This window comes from Verruconis gallopava (genome assembly GCF_000836295.1).
Source record: "Verruconis gallopava strain CBS 43764 unplaced genomic scaffold supercont1.25, whole genome shotgun sequence".
NCBI lineage: Eukaryota > Fungi > Ascomycota > Dothideomycetes > Venturiales > Sympoventuriaceae > Verruconis > Verruconis gallopava.
In genome coordinates this window covers 1-15,738 of record NW_015622161.1, presented here as the reverse complement: position 1 = coordinate 15,738, position 15,738 = coordinate 1, and the positions used below count along the sequence as shown (strand labels likewise).

Genomic DNA, 15,738 nt, shown 5'->3' with positions numbered 1-15,738 from the left:
ATATCTGCTTTGTATCATCGCGACGTTTTTAAGCTTTGGATGATTCAACGGATGTATGTGTGCCACGAGGAGCCATGCTCATCCAATTGCTTCATTGCCACATTTATCCCAAAGAAGGTCACGCTGGTCATCCAAGGGTGAGCTACTCAAGACGAAGAATTAAATCTGCCTCTTTTGACAATAGAGAGAGTTGGGTCATATCAAAGTACCAACGCATAAGTACATCGTGCATCTAAACTTCTACTAAATAAACGCCTCGCTATGCCCTGACAATCATAAAAAAAGGGGAGCATTTCTTACATTTCCTTAGACGTCTAAAGCTCGAACAAGTACCCACAGGACAATGGGCACAATGACATTATCATTCCCTCCCGTCAGTACCGCCTCCATAAAGCTTGCGCCACACGCAGCGATGCCCGCCTTGACTATAACAGCGGCCCATTCGTCATTGGCCCCCCTACTTGCATCCTCCCAGCCTCCGATGTGCAGCCACAGCTTTCCCGCGATGAGACCGACGGTGACTGCAAGTGCAAACGCAGCGCTGCCCTCAAGGCTCTTACCGCCGGTCCATGGCCACTTGTGTCGACCGTACCTACGGCCGATTAAGGAAGCTGCGGCATCGCCCATGCCCACACAGACGACTCCAGCAATCATGCTAACATCTCGCTGCGCGACATTCCAGTTCACCCACGGCTCCAGACCTGTAAAGCGCGAGCCTGCAAGGGAAAGCCACAGAGGAACTGCGCAACCGATGAGGAGGAAAATATGCGAGACCACTACCGGACCACGCAGATCTCGGCCGTCAACGTAGGGCGTCAGGAACGAAGCGATGGGTCTCGAAAGAGGTGGTAGCTGAGATGCACGAAGGAGGTCCAGGAGCAGAAAAATGGCCAGCATGAGAACTAAGGCGAGGGAAAAGAAGGATGGGTCGATGAAGATCGTGGGCAACAGCATGGCCACCATCATACCGTGAAAGACTTTGCGCCGTGTGTCAACCTCGACAAACGTGAAGGAGAGGACGACGGCGAGGCCGACGATGATGATGGCAACGCACCACGCGCAGAGAAGTAAACGCGTGTTCGCCTCGCCGAGCACGACCTGTCGAACACACTCCGCGCGTCCGGTGATGTTGAGCGCAAGGCAATCTTCGCCGTCAGCCAGAGGGGGAAGAGGCACCCACCGTTCCAGATTCCACTGCCAGATCAAAAAACGAAGTTCCTGTATGTTCCCAAACAAATAGCCAATCGCCCAGCCGAAGGGTTCGTGGCCGTTCAGAGCGTACCGCGAGACTAGGTTGCGGATCGGGCCGAGAATCAAGAGCACCGTTGCGACGTAGGTATACATGGCGTAGGCCCACTTTCTGGCCGTCGCCTCTCGCTGAGTTAGTGACGAGAGAGGGCGCCCGAAAATCGTCCTGCCATAAGCACCCTTCCGTCTTCGCGCTGCCGGTTCAGTTGCAGCGACAGGCCGTTCAAGAACGTCACTGGATCCGGTAGTCAGATTAGGCACTGTGTTCCTTCTCGGACGGTACGACTTGGATCTGGCAGTGCCGTTGCCCTTCTCGAGCAGCATCTCTTCCTTTCCGTCACCCGCTTGTCCTGAGTTTGCGGATTTTGAAGCGGTATTATTGCTGAAGAAACTAGTCTTGAGAGGGTCGATCAGTTCCGCCTTGATGGTCTCTAAACTCAGCATGGAAGATCGTCTCCTAGGCTTCTCTTCCTCGTGGTCCTCGTCTGCGTCGCTGCCACTCCATTTTTGAGGTTGATCAGCTGATCGGCTTCTTGTGAGGGCCTTGCTCAACATATTAAGAAAAGATTGTTGCATCTGTATCAGCCGTCCCGCTCTTCGGAATCTCCATCTTGGTACTCTCGCCAACGCAATGTTCCACCGAATGACGGGCCCGACAAGTGCATACACGCTGAGGCCCCCGAACCAAAGAAGGATCTGCAGAATCACTGTAGGTGGCATTTCAGCACATAGCAGCAGGTTGATCAGACCGATTGACATCAGGTGGACCTCTGCCGGCAGAAGACTTGTTGTTGTAAGGTAGTGTACGAAGTGTACAAGAGATTGATGTAGGGGGTAGAGTGCAACAATAATTTCGGGCTCTAGACGTTCTAAGGGATCTGTTTTCAAAATGTATGGTTTAATGGCAAAAATCTTGTGTGGAAAATCCGTATGCTCCGAAAGGATAAGCGGTACGATAGATACCAGCCATCTCAGTGGCTCGATGTTCCAGTTGCCAAAACGATATAGTCCCGCTGGCACTGACGCCAGACCGAGGACCAAGTTGGGCAGAAGTATCTTAGGAAATGTCGGCAGAAGTATGAGACTGAGGAATACAGGTATGAACTCCGGGTACAGAAGGGGGGCGGGATCGAATGCCGCTGGCAGTCTGATCGTTCTCTGGACGGGTTTCCACGACTTGGTCCGCCTCCATGCGTATGCGATCAGACGGACGGGGTACAGAAGGTACAGGCCGGCAATGATTGCAACGTGGCTCAAAAGCTCTACTGCGAACGCTGTTCAGCAAGTGCCTGTGCAGCACGTATGAGTGTGACAACTGACCTCTCCGCCATTGCTCAATCGACGATCTGACAGACTCGTTCCCCATCACGAGCATGCCAACGGCAGCCAGGAGGAGCACTTCGGACGCTCGTCGTGCCAGCTCCGCCCTCCTTCTCTTGACGAATCTCGCTCTGGCCTCCCGAAGCTCGTCGTCGGTCGAGCCCTTGTCATGCCCGGCGTGACTGCTCTTCGCGGCCGGAAACTCGAACCTCGTGGCCTCCTCGTCGATGGCGGACGGCGTCAGCAACGGCGTCGCCTGGTCGTCCATCGCCGCCGCGTTCAGGGCGATCTTCAGGCCCTTTCGCGGTCGCATGGGCGGCGCCGGCAGCGCCCTCGCGTACCCGGCACTCTCGTCGTCGGCCTCCGTGCCGCTCTCGCTCGGGCTCGCTCGGCCGCCCATCGTCCGATCTCTTGACGGCCGTCGCGACAGCCCTTGCGCATCCTCGCGCCTGGCGCTTCTCGACGCGAAAGGAACCTCCCGCGATCGGGTCGCGAGATCCGGCTTGATGCGCGTCTTGCCCTCCAGCACGCTGCGCCGATGGTAAGGATGCGGCGATCTGGACGGCACCCTGCCGGCGGACGAAGATGCACGAGCGGCACCATCGGCAGCTGCTAGACCAGCGCGCCGGTCGCGCACTGCCTCTTCCTCGTCAGGACGCGTTTCTCCATCGAGCTGTCTTGCCGAGGATGACTCCTGGCGCTCGTCCTGACGCGTGTCCGGCGCTGCATCTTCGCCAGGTTGCATGATCTTCTGCCGCAGATGGCCAGATGCGCCTAGCAGAAGGGGAGCTCTGAGGGGGCATAGAATGCGAGAATGACACGGGCATGTGGTGGCTCAAAAGTAAAAGTTTGCGTGATTGACATGGTTTTGCGTTGATCCATTTGCTTCCCTACGTTATGCTGCGGCTTGCAATTGACCGCCCGCCGCTCTTGACCGTGTTCCGTCTGACGTTTGTTGGGCGCCAGAGACCAGCACCTCAGCCAATGCAAGCAGAGCTCCACATGCATCCATCCCTGTCGATCGAAAAATCTTGGGCATCGTGTCATGGAAAACGACAATGATCATATGTTTCGGATTGTGGACAGCAGCAAAAGACTCATTGACACACTCGATAGCTTGTGGCAAGCAAGGGGCAGTTTTGCACGTCTCGGATTATTACTTGGTCTTATTATATCTTGACACTCAAATCCCAAAGTGGCTGGCTCAACAGCAGTTTTGTGGTCCAATGCAGAACGCTATACAATCGTCGTGACATGTGTGTGTGTGTGTTCCGTGCAGCGCAATCAGACTGAGTCCGTGATCATATCAAACCCAACTCTCCCCAATCACCACAGATGCAAGATTTTCAATATGTCGTAGCGCGCAAAGAAACTTCGGTTCTTCTTGCCGAAGAAGTACATGGGCACCGACAGCAGACAAATACCGACTTGTACGGACGCGATCGCGATGAAGACCTGCTTGATGCCACCGATAACTAGCCACTGGTAGCCGCTGAACGTAAGGCCGAACGAGAAGACGTTTTTGAAAATCATCATGCAGGTGAATGCCTCAACGGCAATGTTGCCTTTTTGTGCGCGTCAGCAAATCGCAGTGGGCGGCGACGGAGGAATGGATAAAACTTACGATGAGCATCCACCACGTACAAAGAGGAAGCGACAGCCCCGATGACCATGCCGGCGACCTCGAAGGCAAAGAAGAAGTCAGGCCAAAACCAGCCGTACCGGTACGTGTCGTTTGACGTGATGCCAAACCCATACAGGCCGATGCAGCCCAGAATGAGCTGCGGGATGACGAGCACGAGTCTGAACTCGGGTTCGAATACGCCGCGGTTCTTGCGCGTCATCCAGCTCGCTGTGGAATCGGAGAGCAAGCCAGATAAAGCAAAGCCTACCACCGCTCCTACGAAAGCGGAGGTGTACATGTAGCCGGTCTTGACTTCGTTGAAGAACAGAGGTGGGCCAAGCATGATGGCAGCAAGTACGATGCCGATGAAGACCGTCCAGCCGATGAGGGCACCTTGGATCAAGCAGGCCCAAAGAATGCCAGGATGGAGGAAGAGAGGCAGCGGTCGCAGAGCGAGCTTCCACACGTATTCGTCTGTTTTACGGCCGTTGAAAAGGGCCAGGGACTGCACAAACGTCACCTTGGGTGGAGGTGGAGTCTTCGGTGTTTCCTCTCTGTTCGCCACAGCGTGCGTAGCAGAGCCAGTGGTCTCTGGGCCCTTTTCAAACCCTCCCTCGGGAACCTGTGCCTGGTCGGGCTGGTCGTTGACATGTTCGGCGTTCGTAAGCACGACGCTTCTCCTAAATCCATGCAGTTCCATGGACGTGTCGCTGTTCAGGTTGTCTGCACGCCTGTATGCCGTCTCCGGACAGAAGAAGAACAAGAACGGCAGCAGCGCGCCCGCAAAGATGGCCACGAAGTAGAAGCTCCACTGCCAGCCCATGGTGTTTGAGATCTTGCCCACAACGACAGGTGTCATAAAGGCGCCGCCGAAGACGGCGAAGTTGGAGATTGCCATTCTCTTTCCACGCTCGTGCACGAAGTACAGGTCGCCCACCGTCGCGTTGACGAGCGCTTCGAACGGGGCGAGGCCAACGCCTTGAAAGATGCGCGCCCAGAGCAAGCTCTTGTAGTTTAGACCGCTGGCACCGCCCCAGGCGGAGCTGAAGATGGCAATGCATGTTCCGAGGATGAAGGCATGTCGCTTCCCCCAGACGCGGGAGCTGGGGACGAAGATGAAGCCTCCGATGCCTACCCCCAGCAAATGCCAGCCCGTGAGCAGGGCAATGTCGTTAAACGTTCTCTTGTACCTTAGAGCAAGCGTGACCGAGTCGGCGGCGAGAATGGGCGAAAGAGTCGAGACGATGACGCCCAAGAGCGAAAGGATGAAGAGGATCATGTCCCGCTTCCATAGTGGCCAGTTCTACCGTTCTCTGATTAGCCGAGCGCTCGTTGCGACGTGCGCAATTGAGGCAGACGTACAAGTGGGTCGTTGGGGTCGTCCGACGGCTGAGGCACGAGAATGATGGGGACCGGCCCGCTCGTATCGTACTTGAGGTTTGGGTCGATAGTGATATCTTCCTCCGCGCGGCGACTTTCGTCGTCGACAACAAATGCCGTGCCTACATGTCAGAAAGCAAGCCTCACGTCAGCAAACAAGCGATGGCATCTTCGCGCTGCGACGGCAACTGGAGTACCCCAGCAGCCTCCACCGAAGGGGTGCTCACGTACCGGGCACATGGTCCAGCTTCCGATCGTCAAGAACACCGAGGCCCATCGCGACGCCGATTCCTTATCTTCGCTCGCCGGAAAAACTCTGTGGGGGGGAAGGATGCAGGCTTTGGGCAACGAGAAGGGTGGAAAGGAGGCCGAAGAGGTGGGCAAGTACCGGAGGCAAGTGAGCAGCGGGAGGCGAGCACGGTCAGAGGAGTCGAGCCCCAGAGAGCGATCTGCTCAACAGCGACATATTAATGTGGTGAAGCGCAGATGTTCAGCGCAGCGACAGCCCAGAGCCCTTGGAAGGTTCGAAGCCCACGGACAAGCGTCAAGGGGACCCCCGTGGAGAGAGCGAATCGCATCGGGAATGGTCGCTGAGAGACGATCTCGCGAGACGCACACTTGCGCCACCGCACCTTCTGCGGGGTCGCCATTGGAGCACAGCCGTCCCAGCACGTCCGCTGTCATCTCCGCCGTCGTGCAATGATCAGGCTCGATCGCGGCCTTGCTCAGCAAAGGCAAGAAGGGCTGTCTGCGACGTGTGTTCCTGGCCCGCAAGCAGCTGCAAGCGGCCTGGTGTCTTTGACGGCCGTGACATGGCCTCGGATGCAGCCATCAGAAACATCACCAACATCCTGGCTCGCAGCGCTTCCATGGCCCAGGGGGTGCTGTCTTGCGTCTTGCGTCTTGCGAAGCCGGGCAACGTGCAAGCCCCTGGCGTGCAATTGACAGATGTGGACTGGCTTCTTCCAGGCCCGCGCGGGCTCTGCATCTTTCTAGGAAAGGATGACGATGATGATACGGGCAGAATGTCGCCGCGTGCCAACCGTATCCAAGCATCGATTGCACCATCTTCGACAAGAATGCCACTGTCAGACAGGCGTAGCATGGAGACGCCGCGGCAAGTCATCCATCGTTTACGAGATGTGCGAACGCTGTGCTCGTGAAGAAAAAAAAAAAAAAAAAAAAAAAAAAGACCTAGCCATTTCTAACTGTTGTACCTTCGCGTGCTTTACACGACGTTTCGGATAAATTTCCTACTCGTACAAGGCTTCAAGCTCGCCAAAAGCGGCCGTGTCCCAATACAGCTCCGTACCGAGAGATCTTCAACCCCAACTAGCTACAAACAGTTTCTTTTGTGTCATTGCCGTACCTTTTTCTCATTCGTCATTGCGCCAGAATATACCGTACAGGTGAGGCAGAGGATCGATCACGCGAGGTTCCTGCGACCACTGAGAGATCTGTTCTCAACGAAAGGAACTCCACTGGTCCTGTCCACTACTCTACGGTGACCGACTTCGCAAGGTTGCGCGGGAAGTCAACATTGAGGCCCTCACCAACTGCAAGCCAGTATGCCATGAGTTGAAGAGGAATGACGTTGATCAAGCCCTGCAAGCAGTCTACAGTTGCCGGAACTTCGATCTTTTCCGTCTTGTCCGCGGGGAATTCGGTATCCCCAACGTTGCAAATGACGATTGGCTTACCCTTGCGGGCGATCACCTGCTGGTATGCGTTGAGTGACTTGGCGAACAAACCGTCACGGGTGAGGATCATGACAATAGGCAGATTCTCGTCAACCAGGGCAAGAACACCGTGCTTGAGTTCGCCAGACATGACAGCCTCGCAGTGGAGGTACGAGATTTCCTTGATTTTGAGGGCGCCTGTTTCAACAGTCAGTTCGTTAATGCTCGTCCGTGCCTAGGAAGCAGCTGAGCCGGGCGAAATAGAAGAAAAGCACATACCCTCAAGTGCAGTAGCGTGCTGCATACCACGGCCGAGGAGCAACATGCTCTTTTGGTCCTTAAACTTCTCGCACAATTTCTTAATTGACTGATCCAGTTTGAGAGTCTCCTTGAACTGCTCCGAAATCTTGCCGAGACCCTCCATAATCTCTTCGCGACGGGCTTGTTTCGAGGCGCGGTCCTCCGAGAGTGTCAATGCAAACATGACCATGCACACGAATTGAGACGTGTAGGCCTTGGTCGAGGCAACACCAATTTCGGGGCCGGCGTTGATGTGAACACCGCAATGGGTAAGGAGAGATATCGACGAGCCAACCACGTTGACTATGCCGACGGTCAAAGCACCGCGCTCCAAGCAGTATCTCAGCGCCATGAGCGAGTCAGCGGTTTCACCGGACTGGGAGACGAAGACGCAGACGTCGTCACGGAAGATGGGAGCAGCACGGTCCAGGAAGTCTGAGGCTAGCTCGACGGAGATGGGAATCTCGGTCAGCTCCTCAAAGATACCACGGACAGCCATGCAAGAGTGGTAGGAGGTACCACAAGCGAGGAAGATGATTCTGCGGCAGCGGCGAATCGTGGTAATGTACTGGCGAAGACCGCCAAGGGTGACCTTCTTGTTCTCCACATCGAGACGACCACGCATGGCGTTGACAACGGATTCTGGCTGTTCAAAGATTTCTTTCTGCATGAAGTGGTCGAATTTGCCCTTCATGATCTCTTGCAGCTCAATCTCAAGCGTCTGGATGGCGCGCACATTGGAGGTGCCATCATCCTTCTTCAGACGGTGGATGTTGAGGGAGCCCTCGTGAATGTGGGCGATATCATCGTCCTCCAGGTAGAGCACCTTCTTTGTGTGCTCAACGATCGAAGAAGGGTCGGAGGAGAGGAAGAACTCGGTGGGCATTGGCGCACCGTCGTCGGAAAGGAAGGCTCGGGATTGCGAGCGGTGAAGGAGAGACTTGTCTGGAGGCGCGAGCAGGTTGTTCGTCTTCTTCAGGGCAACCTGCTGGGAGGCACGCTCAGCGGGAAGGGCGGTACCCTCCTCGGTGTATTCAACGTCAACGAAGTCGACCTTCATCTTCTTGCCGGTCTTGACACCGATGACGAGTGGCGAACCCTTTCGGGCGGCAATGATCTCATGTGGGTAGTGAACCGACTTCAGGAGCAAGCCAAAGGCCCCCTGAAGCTCGGAGATGACGGCCTTCGCAAGGACGGGGAAGTCGACATCGGGGTGCTGATCGTAGATGTACTTGGCGAGCTTCGCAATAGCCTCCGTGTCCGTCTCGGTCTCGAACTTGAAGCCCTTGCTCTCCAGCAAGGTCTTCAATTCCTTGTAGTTGGTGATGATGCCATTGTGAACCACGGCGAATTCCCAGTTGGGGTCGGATCTGTTTGAGCGCTGTTAGGGGCTGTCTGTTGCCGCGACCGACCGACGCGGAGGTCAAGCATATTGCAACGTACCGGTGGGGGTGGCAGTTCAGCCTTGATGGCCTGCCGTGGGTGGCCCATCGGGTGTGGGCAATGCCAGCATGTGAGTCAAAGACCTTGGTGAGGTCTGGCTTGCTCTCGTCGATGAGCTGCTTCAGCTTGGCAACCTTGCCCACCTCCTTGAACGCCAACACCTCGTTTCTCTTGTCGCCGTCGATAGCTAGGCCGGCCGAGTCGTAGCCACGGTATTCGAGCCGTGCGAGACCTAGCGGGGTCCATGTTAGCCAAAGACTGGATTCGGATCAGGTTCGCTCGTGGCCTACCATTGGTGAGTGTGTCGAGGATAAACTTTCTGTCCTTCTCAACCAGGTAGTTGACGTAACCAAAGATGCCACTGTGAAGTGAGCCCCGTCAGCGGCCGGCCTCTCGTTTCCTGGGCAGCGAAAACGGCGTCCATGCAGCAGGCTGTACTCACCACATTGTGTCCTGCTTCGGTGCGAGAACGAAGGGATGTCAAAAAAAGCACGGAAAACACAGAAGGCGGTGACGGTAGGGGAAGTGCGGGAGCGTCTACGGGCGGGCTTCGACAAGACGAGCCACAGAGGGGCAGACGGACGAAGCGACGGCAACACAGAGGGAGAACGGTTGTCCAGATAGGCAGAGAGGACAGTCCAAAGAGGGCTTGCACGCTGTCAGAATTTATATGCAGAGTCGGACGTCTGGGGCCATGCTGGAGCTTTATTCGTTGCAGAGGCACGATGGCAACGCGGGCGGGTCCTGGCTGCAAGGGTGCTGTAGCAGCCAGAAGCTCGAGACACACAGCGCACCACCGAAAACGTCATCCAACTCCTTCCAATCTCCCGTGGCTTACCATCCCGGGCCCGTCCAGCAGCCGCAGCACGTCGTCCAGCATCCGCGCTCTCGTCCTGTGGCCTTGCACCGTGGATCAGATTCCGGCCTTGCTGTGCGCCGCTCTCTCGCTCAGGGGCGAGCTGCACGTTCCCGCGAAACTCCAGGTCGCTAACGCAGTCGAAGGGCGCGATCGGCGTTGCGCAGACGACAGGAAACACCGAGCATCTGAGGCTGTGCACGAGTCCAGCTGCCAAAAATAAGGATTCAGACTATTGTATTTTTTTCGTGTCCTGGCCACGAGCTTGCGCACTCTCGGAAGCTCCAAGCCTTGAGAGGGCCCCTTTGCATGGCCACCAGCAACGACCTGTGCGAGCTGCCGTGAGCGTCATGGCCTACGTCGCTGCTCCATGCCTGCCTGCACTGTGTGTGTGTGTTTGTCCTCCATGTCAGCCGCATTGGATCTGTGCTTCCGCCGCAACGGCGGCCATCGTCGTTCCTTGGCGGTCAACTGCAGACGTGCATGATTCTCGTCGCTGCTTACGGGAAAGATGTCCATGAGCCCACCTCCTTCACGGCAACGGCAGACACGATTCAGCTGGTTGTGGTGGCGCTGAGGTGCCGGATCAGACCGTTCGAGGGTTCGTCCGAGTGACCTTCACGTCTACGGGACACTTTGTTGGTCTCGACCATCACCTTTCTCCAGTCGGCAGTCTGGCGACGGCAGGAAAGCTTGTGACTTCGCAGCCTGGTGCTAGCTGTTCTCCATCGACATCTCGTCGCACCGTGTTCATCCATCATATGCTGCCCATCATCAACTGAGTCCACTTGGTCTCTTGCTGCAAGGCCAAGGTTCTCAGCCCTACAGCCTCGTTCTTGAAAATCACCTTGTCCCAAGCACAGGAGAATTGGCGGCAGCAGAAACTGCAGCTTGCATCGGCACGTCGGTGATGGCCTACTGGGACGAAATGCTATTCTACATGACGATAATGGATGGTAGGATGGGACAAGATCAGTGACTTTTTAGAGAGAAAGAAACAGAGCGAGAGAGAGGTCCAGCATGCAATCAGGGTATCATTTGCGATTCTCAGTCCCTCCCAACAAATTACCTCTCACGCACTTGCCAGCATCCAGCATTAAAATCTGTACTAGTCGTGCTTCACCCGCTGCGCATGTTGTTCTTCACCCGCTGCAGCAGCTCTTCTCTAGTAGCAGAGCTGCTGGGAAGTAGCCTTCGCTATTGTCTCAATTAGCCCAGCCACAGGAAAAAGGTGGTCTTTCCCGTGAACCGACATTGTTCAGCCACCTCCGGAGCTCTTCAAGGCTCCACGTTTCGGGATCTACCAATGGTTGATGAGCTCAACATCACGATGTAGAACCAGCATTTAGATGTAACTTACCGCCCTTGGGATCCGGTTCCTTTGGGAACATGCTCTCGGTCCCCCTGCGCATGGATCAGGTCAGGCCTGATCAGGCCAAGCAACGTTGCTGGACAGGTGAGCTTCTTACCATATCGACCATGCTGCGACTGCTGTGATTATTCCTGCGAAGCCAAAAAAGGCAGATTTGGACTGCAACGCCCGGTCGAGTGGCGTCGGCATGACGACAAATGATGCGATGGGAGCTGTTCGATTCGCCGAGGGTATATTTGTGTTCGAGACCTCACTTAGATCGCACAAGACTTGAAGAGTGTGTAGGGGAAATTTCAAAGCTGGATCCCAGAGTGTGGTGAAAGTGGACAGGTAATAACTCTTTCTTTGCTGCCTCGTCGATCCTTGTCCTGCCCTGGCTTCCCTTGCTCTGAGCACTAGCATATCCATTTTCGCCTTGTTGCCTGAGCTTCCCGGCTCGCACACTATGCATGCGATATTCGCACACAAAAGTACCAACCAGCCGTCCAAGCATTACGTGCCGCACCACAAACCGCCAAAATGCCTAAGCAGGTCTCAGACATCAAGCAATTCATCGAAATCGCTCGCCGAAAGGATGCGTCCTGTACGTCCACGCACAATAGCCCCGCAGCAGGCTTCACGTTGAATTGGGCAGCGCTAATGGGAGATTGGCAGCGGCGAGAATAAAGAAGAACAAGAAGACCAACCAGGTCAAGTTCAAGATTCGATGCCACCGCAACCTGTACACTCTCGTTCTGAAGGACTCTGACCGCGCGGAGAAGCTGAAGCAGAGCCTGCCGCCAGGTACGTGAACGAACGTCGAAGCCACTTTGGAAAATCTGGGCATGTTGTGAAGAGAGACGGAATTGCTAACGAGCTTGTGCGCTTGTAGGTCTGCAGATCGGTGAGACCCCAAAGAAGAACGTCAAGGGCAAGCGCGTCGCCAAGGCATAGAGCGCAGCGAGGAGATGACGGGCGTGGAAATGGAATAGCATTCTGCACATGGCGTTTGTATGTTCACGGGACATGGCATTGTCACGATAGATTACCGTATCGTGTTTTGCAATCGACTGCGACACGAAGAAAAAGTCAAGGTCACAAGGAATCAATACTATTTTGAGCCGTCACTCTTGATCTGGCTGCCAAAGCAATACTGTGAATCTCGCATCCCTTTACATTCGTCCGCATAGTGTGTGTCTGAAGATTTTGGAATGGACATTTCGCTCGTCCAGTCTGCTCTCTTCTTATACGAGCTTTTCTCAAGGACTTCACGACATGATTGACTTCACAAGCTGTGTCAACAGATATACCTATCTTTTCTTGCATCGTTGAAGAGCGCGAAACTTGATGCAGGGCCTTGCGTACAATCCAGTAACTCAATACATATCCTCATAAAGACGGCCGTTTTCCCTAATCCAGAGGATGCGCGGACAATTCGTAAAGCGACGATATCTACTGGCTTGGCATAGAAAGGCAACAAGAGGTCATTCTGCGCCACAGAGTCGACAGATACTGAGCAAAGTGCTCTCGTCCGACCGTCTCTTGACCGGAATTACAGATTCTCGGGATGTGATTGTGGGCTTCGCGTCGATCTTGATCCCGTTGCCCAAGAACCTCGCGCTACATGTCAGAGGAACGGCAGTGAAGCCTTGATTCATCGTCGTAAATGTATGTCCAGCCATTGCGCTCGTCCCCATGGCTACGCAAGGAGACAACCGCACCCAAAGCCGGGCAATCATACAAGATACTCTTCACTCAGCAGACGGTTTTCGTTGTCATGGAAGCCACACGCCCTTTCGAGCGGGCATCTCTGTTCCGAAAATGCTTTTAAGCGAGTGGTGATTATTGCGTTGTTCATAATATGAAGAAAAAAAAAAAGAAACTCTTGACGAGGAATTTTTCACGGCTCTTTTTAAAGAAGAGCGAAGTAGTTCGCTTTAAGGTCGATGAGTCAATTTTACGCTCAGCCGGGGGGGCAAGTGTTGCCGACGGGGGCAATTCTTAGCTAGCGCGGGACATTTTGAGCATCGCACTTTTGCATACAATATCGAAAGCGCCAGAGACGCAAATCCGACCGTTCAGCCGCGACCGCCTCGAAATCAGCATGCCGGCTCCGTCGAATACCCTCCTGATCGAGGGCTCTTTCGAGGAGCTCTCAGACGAACTCGCACAGTACATCGACAGTCTGCGAAAGGCCCAAAATGTGGAGGGCGGCCCCATACAACCGGAAGTGAGCAGCCTGGTGCAGGAGAAGAAGACGGAGGATGCGCTCAAGAAGCTGGTCGGCGCCGCTTCGATACTCAATGCAGCGCCGGAAAAGGGTCAGATTATGCGTCTGTGAAAGTGAGGTGGAAGCCTCGAGGCTAACATCGGACAGACATTGTCGCGGCGTACAATCTACTTATACACATTATACGACAAGCACCAAAGCCGGAGATGTTCCTTAACAGAATATGTCAATACCTGTCGAAGCCAATCACTTCATCGCCGCAGAACGGCACCGGTCTCGCACTTTCCATCCTTAGCACCATCTTCAACACCGTACCAGCGGACAACGAGGCGCGTTTCCACATTTTCCGGGCTATACTCTCGGTCGTTAAGAATTCAGGTAACTTTGAGACGCTTAAGCCGCAACTGAAGAATCTGGATCAGTGGATCGCGCAATGGGACATCGACGCTGAAGAGCAGAGACAGTTGTTTTTGGAAATTTCCGAAACAGCGGAGGCCTCGGGGGAGACCGATGATAGCTACGAGTACCTCATCAGGGCACTGCGGACAATACCTGCGGACGAGGCGTCGAGCGAAGAGGCGCAAAAGTTGTCACAACAGGCGTTGAAGGCCGCTTTGCTTCATCCCGCACATTTCGACTTTGAAGATCTCAATTCGCTGGACGCCGTCCAGGCGCTCAAGAACTCTGACGCCGTCGCCTTCGAACTGCTCGAAATCTTCACGGCCGACAATCTGGAAAGTTTCAACGACTTCAAGACCGAGCATGACGGCTGGCTAGAATCGCACGGTCTTGACGAGGCTGTCCTAGACAGGAAAATGCGCCTTCTTACGTTGGCGTCCCTTGCGGCACACGAGAACCAGAAACGCACGCTCTCGTACACGCAGATTGCAAAGGCTCTGCAAGTGCCTGAGGACGAAGTGGAGATGTGGGTCATCGACGTGATCCGCGCCGGTCTCGTCGAGGGCAAGCTTTCGCAGCTGAACCAACAGTTCCTCATCCACCGCAGCACATATCGAGTGTTTGGCGAGAAGCAGTGGCAGGAGGTCTCGGCCAGGTTAGACATGTGGCGGTCCAGTCTCACGGAGATCCTAGGCGTGATTCGCGCTGAGAAGGAAAATTTCCTTCAGCAAAAGGAGCAGGAGCTGAAAGAGGCGGAGGCGAAGGCTAGCGGCGCCGGCGAGGGAGAGAAAGAGCGAGGTGGCCGTGGCGAGGGTCGCGGAGGCTTCCGAGGTGGTCGAGGCAGAGGTGGAGGTGCGGCTGGCAATCGGGAAGCCGCTGCGCCTCCCCCCGCAGCAACTGAGATTGAATCGGAGGCATGAGGAAGCGGGAGATGATCGTTGACGATTGTTGCGTTCGCATGGCATTCTACGGTTGGGTTATGCGGAAATATGAAAAGCTACCATAACATTCATACAAGGACAGGATTCTAGATTGCCTGGTAACGGCGTGAATATCATGGTAGATACAATAACTATGCAAAGTAAATTATGTGCCAAGGGGATTTGAGGACCATGATAGCATCAACCAAAACCGCAATGGAAATACATCCATATTCGAAGCAGCTCTAACGTGCTTTGCTTGGGCTTGCATATTTCTGCAATCCAGACTGAATTTTCGCTGTACGTGGAACGATTTTTTATATTTCAGTAGGCGTACTTTGTTTACAGTTTTTGATCTGATGTTCGCGTACAAGGATTGCTGAACTCGCCCGCTGCTCCCAATCTTGCTGGATATTGAATGATACAACTTATCGCGCGCATTCTCTGTGTATCGTGGGACCATTGACTAGCTCGAGTCGTCGAAAACTTACAAGCAGAACCCAAGGCTGAAAGTTTTGACGTTGCGAGGAGCAAACCGGGAAGAATTCCTGAGGCAAACTTCGAGCGACGATTATCAGTCGTGTTGCAATGGGACTCCGCGGTTCAAGACTGTATTAAGCCGCCGTGCTTCGCGCTCTTCCGATAACCACGAGACGAGGCTGTTGAAGTGCACCGGCCAAAAACTATCCGAAACACTGGATCTCGAAGCCGAATCATGGAGCTCAAACTGTAGGGGTAACGTAGGCTGTGCAGCTCCCCATCGTGGAAGAAGTTGAGTACGAACAACGCAACATCGTCGCCCTCTCCGATACTCTCAGCCCATGGACGCCTCGCCCCCATGAAATCGCCTTATTTGGAGTGAGCTCGGCGTCATTGGACGACGGAGCACGTCGCAGTCCAGTTCCCGCCGCTTTCGACTTGCCCATTGAAGCACGAGATCGCCGCTGGCCAAGAGAAATTGAATTTTTTTTTAAAAAAAAAAAAAAAA

At 54.6% G+C, this 15,738-nt stretch overlaps 6 protein-coding genes across 7 annotated transcripts; 2 read left to right on the top strand and 4 right to left on the bottom strand.

Annotated features, from left to right (window-relative positions):
- Positions 1–162: 162 nt before the first annotated feature.
- On the bottom strand, positions 163–3,490 carry PV09_06819 (uncharacterized protein). Its single transcript, XM_016360515.1, has 2 exons — positions 2,569–3,490; positions 163–2,513 (listed from the first exon to the last, which is right to left on the bottom strand). Exons 1-2 carry the CDS (start codon positions 3,311–3,313, stop codon positions 307–309), a joined length of 2,952 nt encoding a protein of 983 aa, XP_016211501.1. The 5' UTR covers positions 3,314–3,490; the 3' UTR covers positions 163–306.
- A 195-nt stretch (positions 3,491–3,685) lies between these two features.
- On the bottom strand, positions 3,686–6,169 carry PV09_06818 (uncharacterized protein). The gene is made up of 4 exons (XM_016360514.1): positions 5,804–6,169; positions 5,555–5,694; positions 4,193–5,495; positions 3,686–4,133 (listed from the first exon to the last, which is right to left on the bottom strand). Exons 1-4 carry the CDS (start codon positions 5,847–5,849, stop codon positions 3,895–3,897), a joined length of 1,728 nt encoding a protein of 575 aa, XP_016211500.1. The 5' UTR covers positions 5,850–6,169; the 3' UTR covers positions 3,686–3,894.
- A 583-nt stretch (positions 6,170–6,752) lies between these two features.
- Positions 6,753–9,709, bottom strand: PV09_06817 (glutamine-fructose-6-phosphate transaminase (isomerizing)). Its single transcript, XM_016360513.1, has 5 exons — positions 9,437–9,709; positions 9,285–9,355; positions 8,995–9,226; positions 7,531–8,921; positions 6,753–7,449 (listed from the first exon to the last, which is right to left on the bottom strand). The coding sequence occupies exons 1-5, from the start codon at positions 9,439–9,441 to the stop codon at positions 7,067–7,069; spliced, it is 2,082 nt and encodes a 693-aa protein (XP_016211499.1). The 5' UTR covers positions 9,442–9,709; the 3' UTR covers positions 6,753–7,066.
- Positions 9,710–10,594: 885 nt separating this feature from the next.
- Positions 10,595–11,603, bottom strand: PV09_06816. Of its 2 annotated transcripts, XM_016360511.1 has the most exons (4): positions 11,320–11,603; positions 11,211–11,254; positions 11,104–11,150; positions 10,595–11,047 (listed from the first exon to the last, which is right to left on the bottom strand). In XM_016360511.1, exons 1-4 carry the CDS (start codon positions 11,409–11,411, stop codon positions 10,970–10,972), a joined length of 261 nt encoding a protein of 86 aa, XP_016211497.1. In that variant the 5' UTR covers positions 11,412–11,603; the 3' UTR covers positions 10,595–10,969. The 2 variants fall into 2 exon arrangements, with proteins under 2 accessions (XP_016211497.1, XP_016211498.1); XM_016360512.1 differs by having other exon boundaries at positions 10,595–11,150.
- Positions 11,502–12,372, top strand: PV09_06815 (uncharacterized protein). Its single transcript, XM_016360510.1, has 3 exons — positions 11,502–11,805; positions 11,877–12,005; positions 12,094–12,372. The coding sequence occupies exons 1-3, from the start codon at positions 11,742–11,744 to the stop codon at positions 12,153–12,155; spliced, it is 255 nt and encodes an 84-aa protein (XP_016211496.1). The 5' UTR covers positions 11,502–11,741; the 3' UTR covers positions 12,156–12,372.
- Positions 12,373–13,227: 855 nt separating this feature from the next.
- PV09_06814 (uncharacterized protein) lies at positions 13,228–15,051 on the top strand. Its single transcript, XM_016360509.1, has 2 exons — positions 13,228–13,522; positions 13,579–15,051. The coding sequence occupies exons 1-2, from the start codon at positions 13,306–13,308 to the stop codon at positions 14,748–14,750; spliced, it is 1,389 nt and encodes a 462-aa protein (XP_016211495.1). The 5' UTR covers positions 13,228–13,305; the 3' UTR covers positions 14,751–15,051.
- The last annotated feature ends 687 nt before the right edge of the window (positions 15,052–15,738 follow it).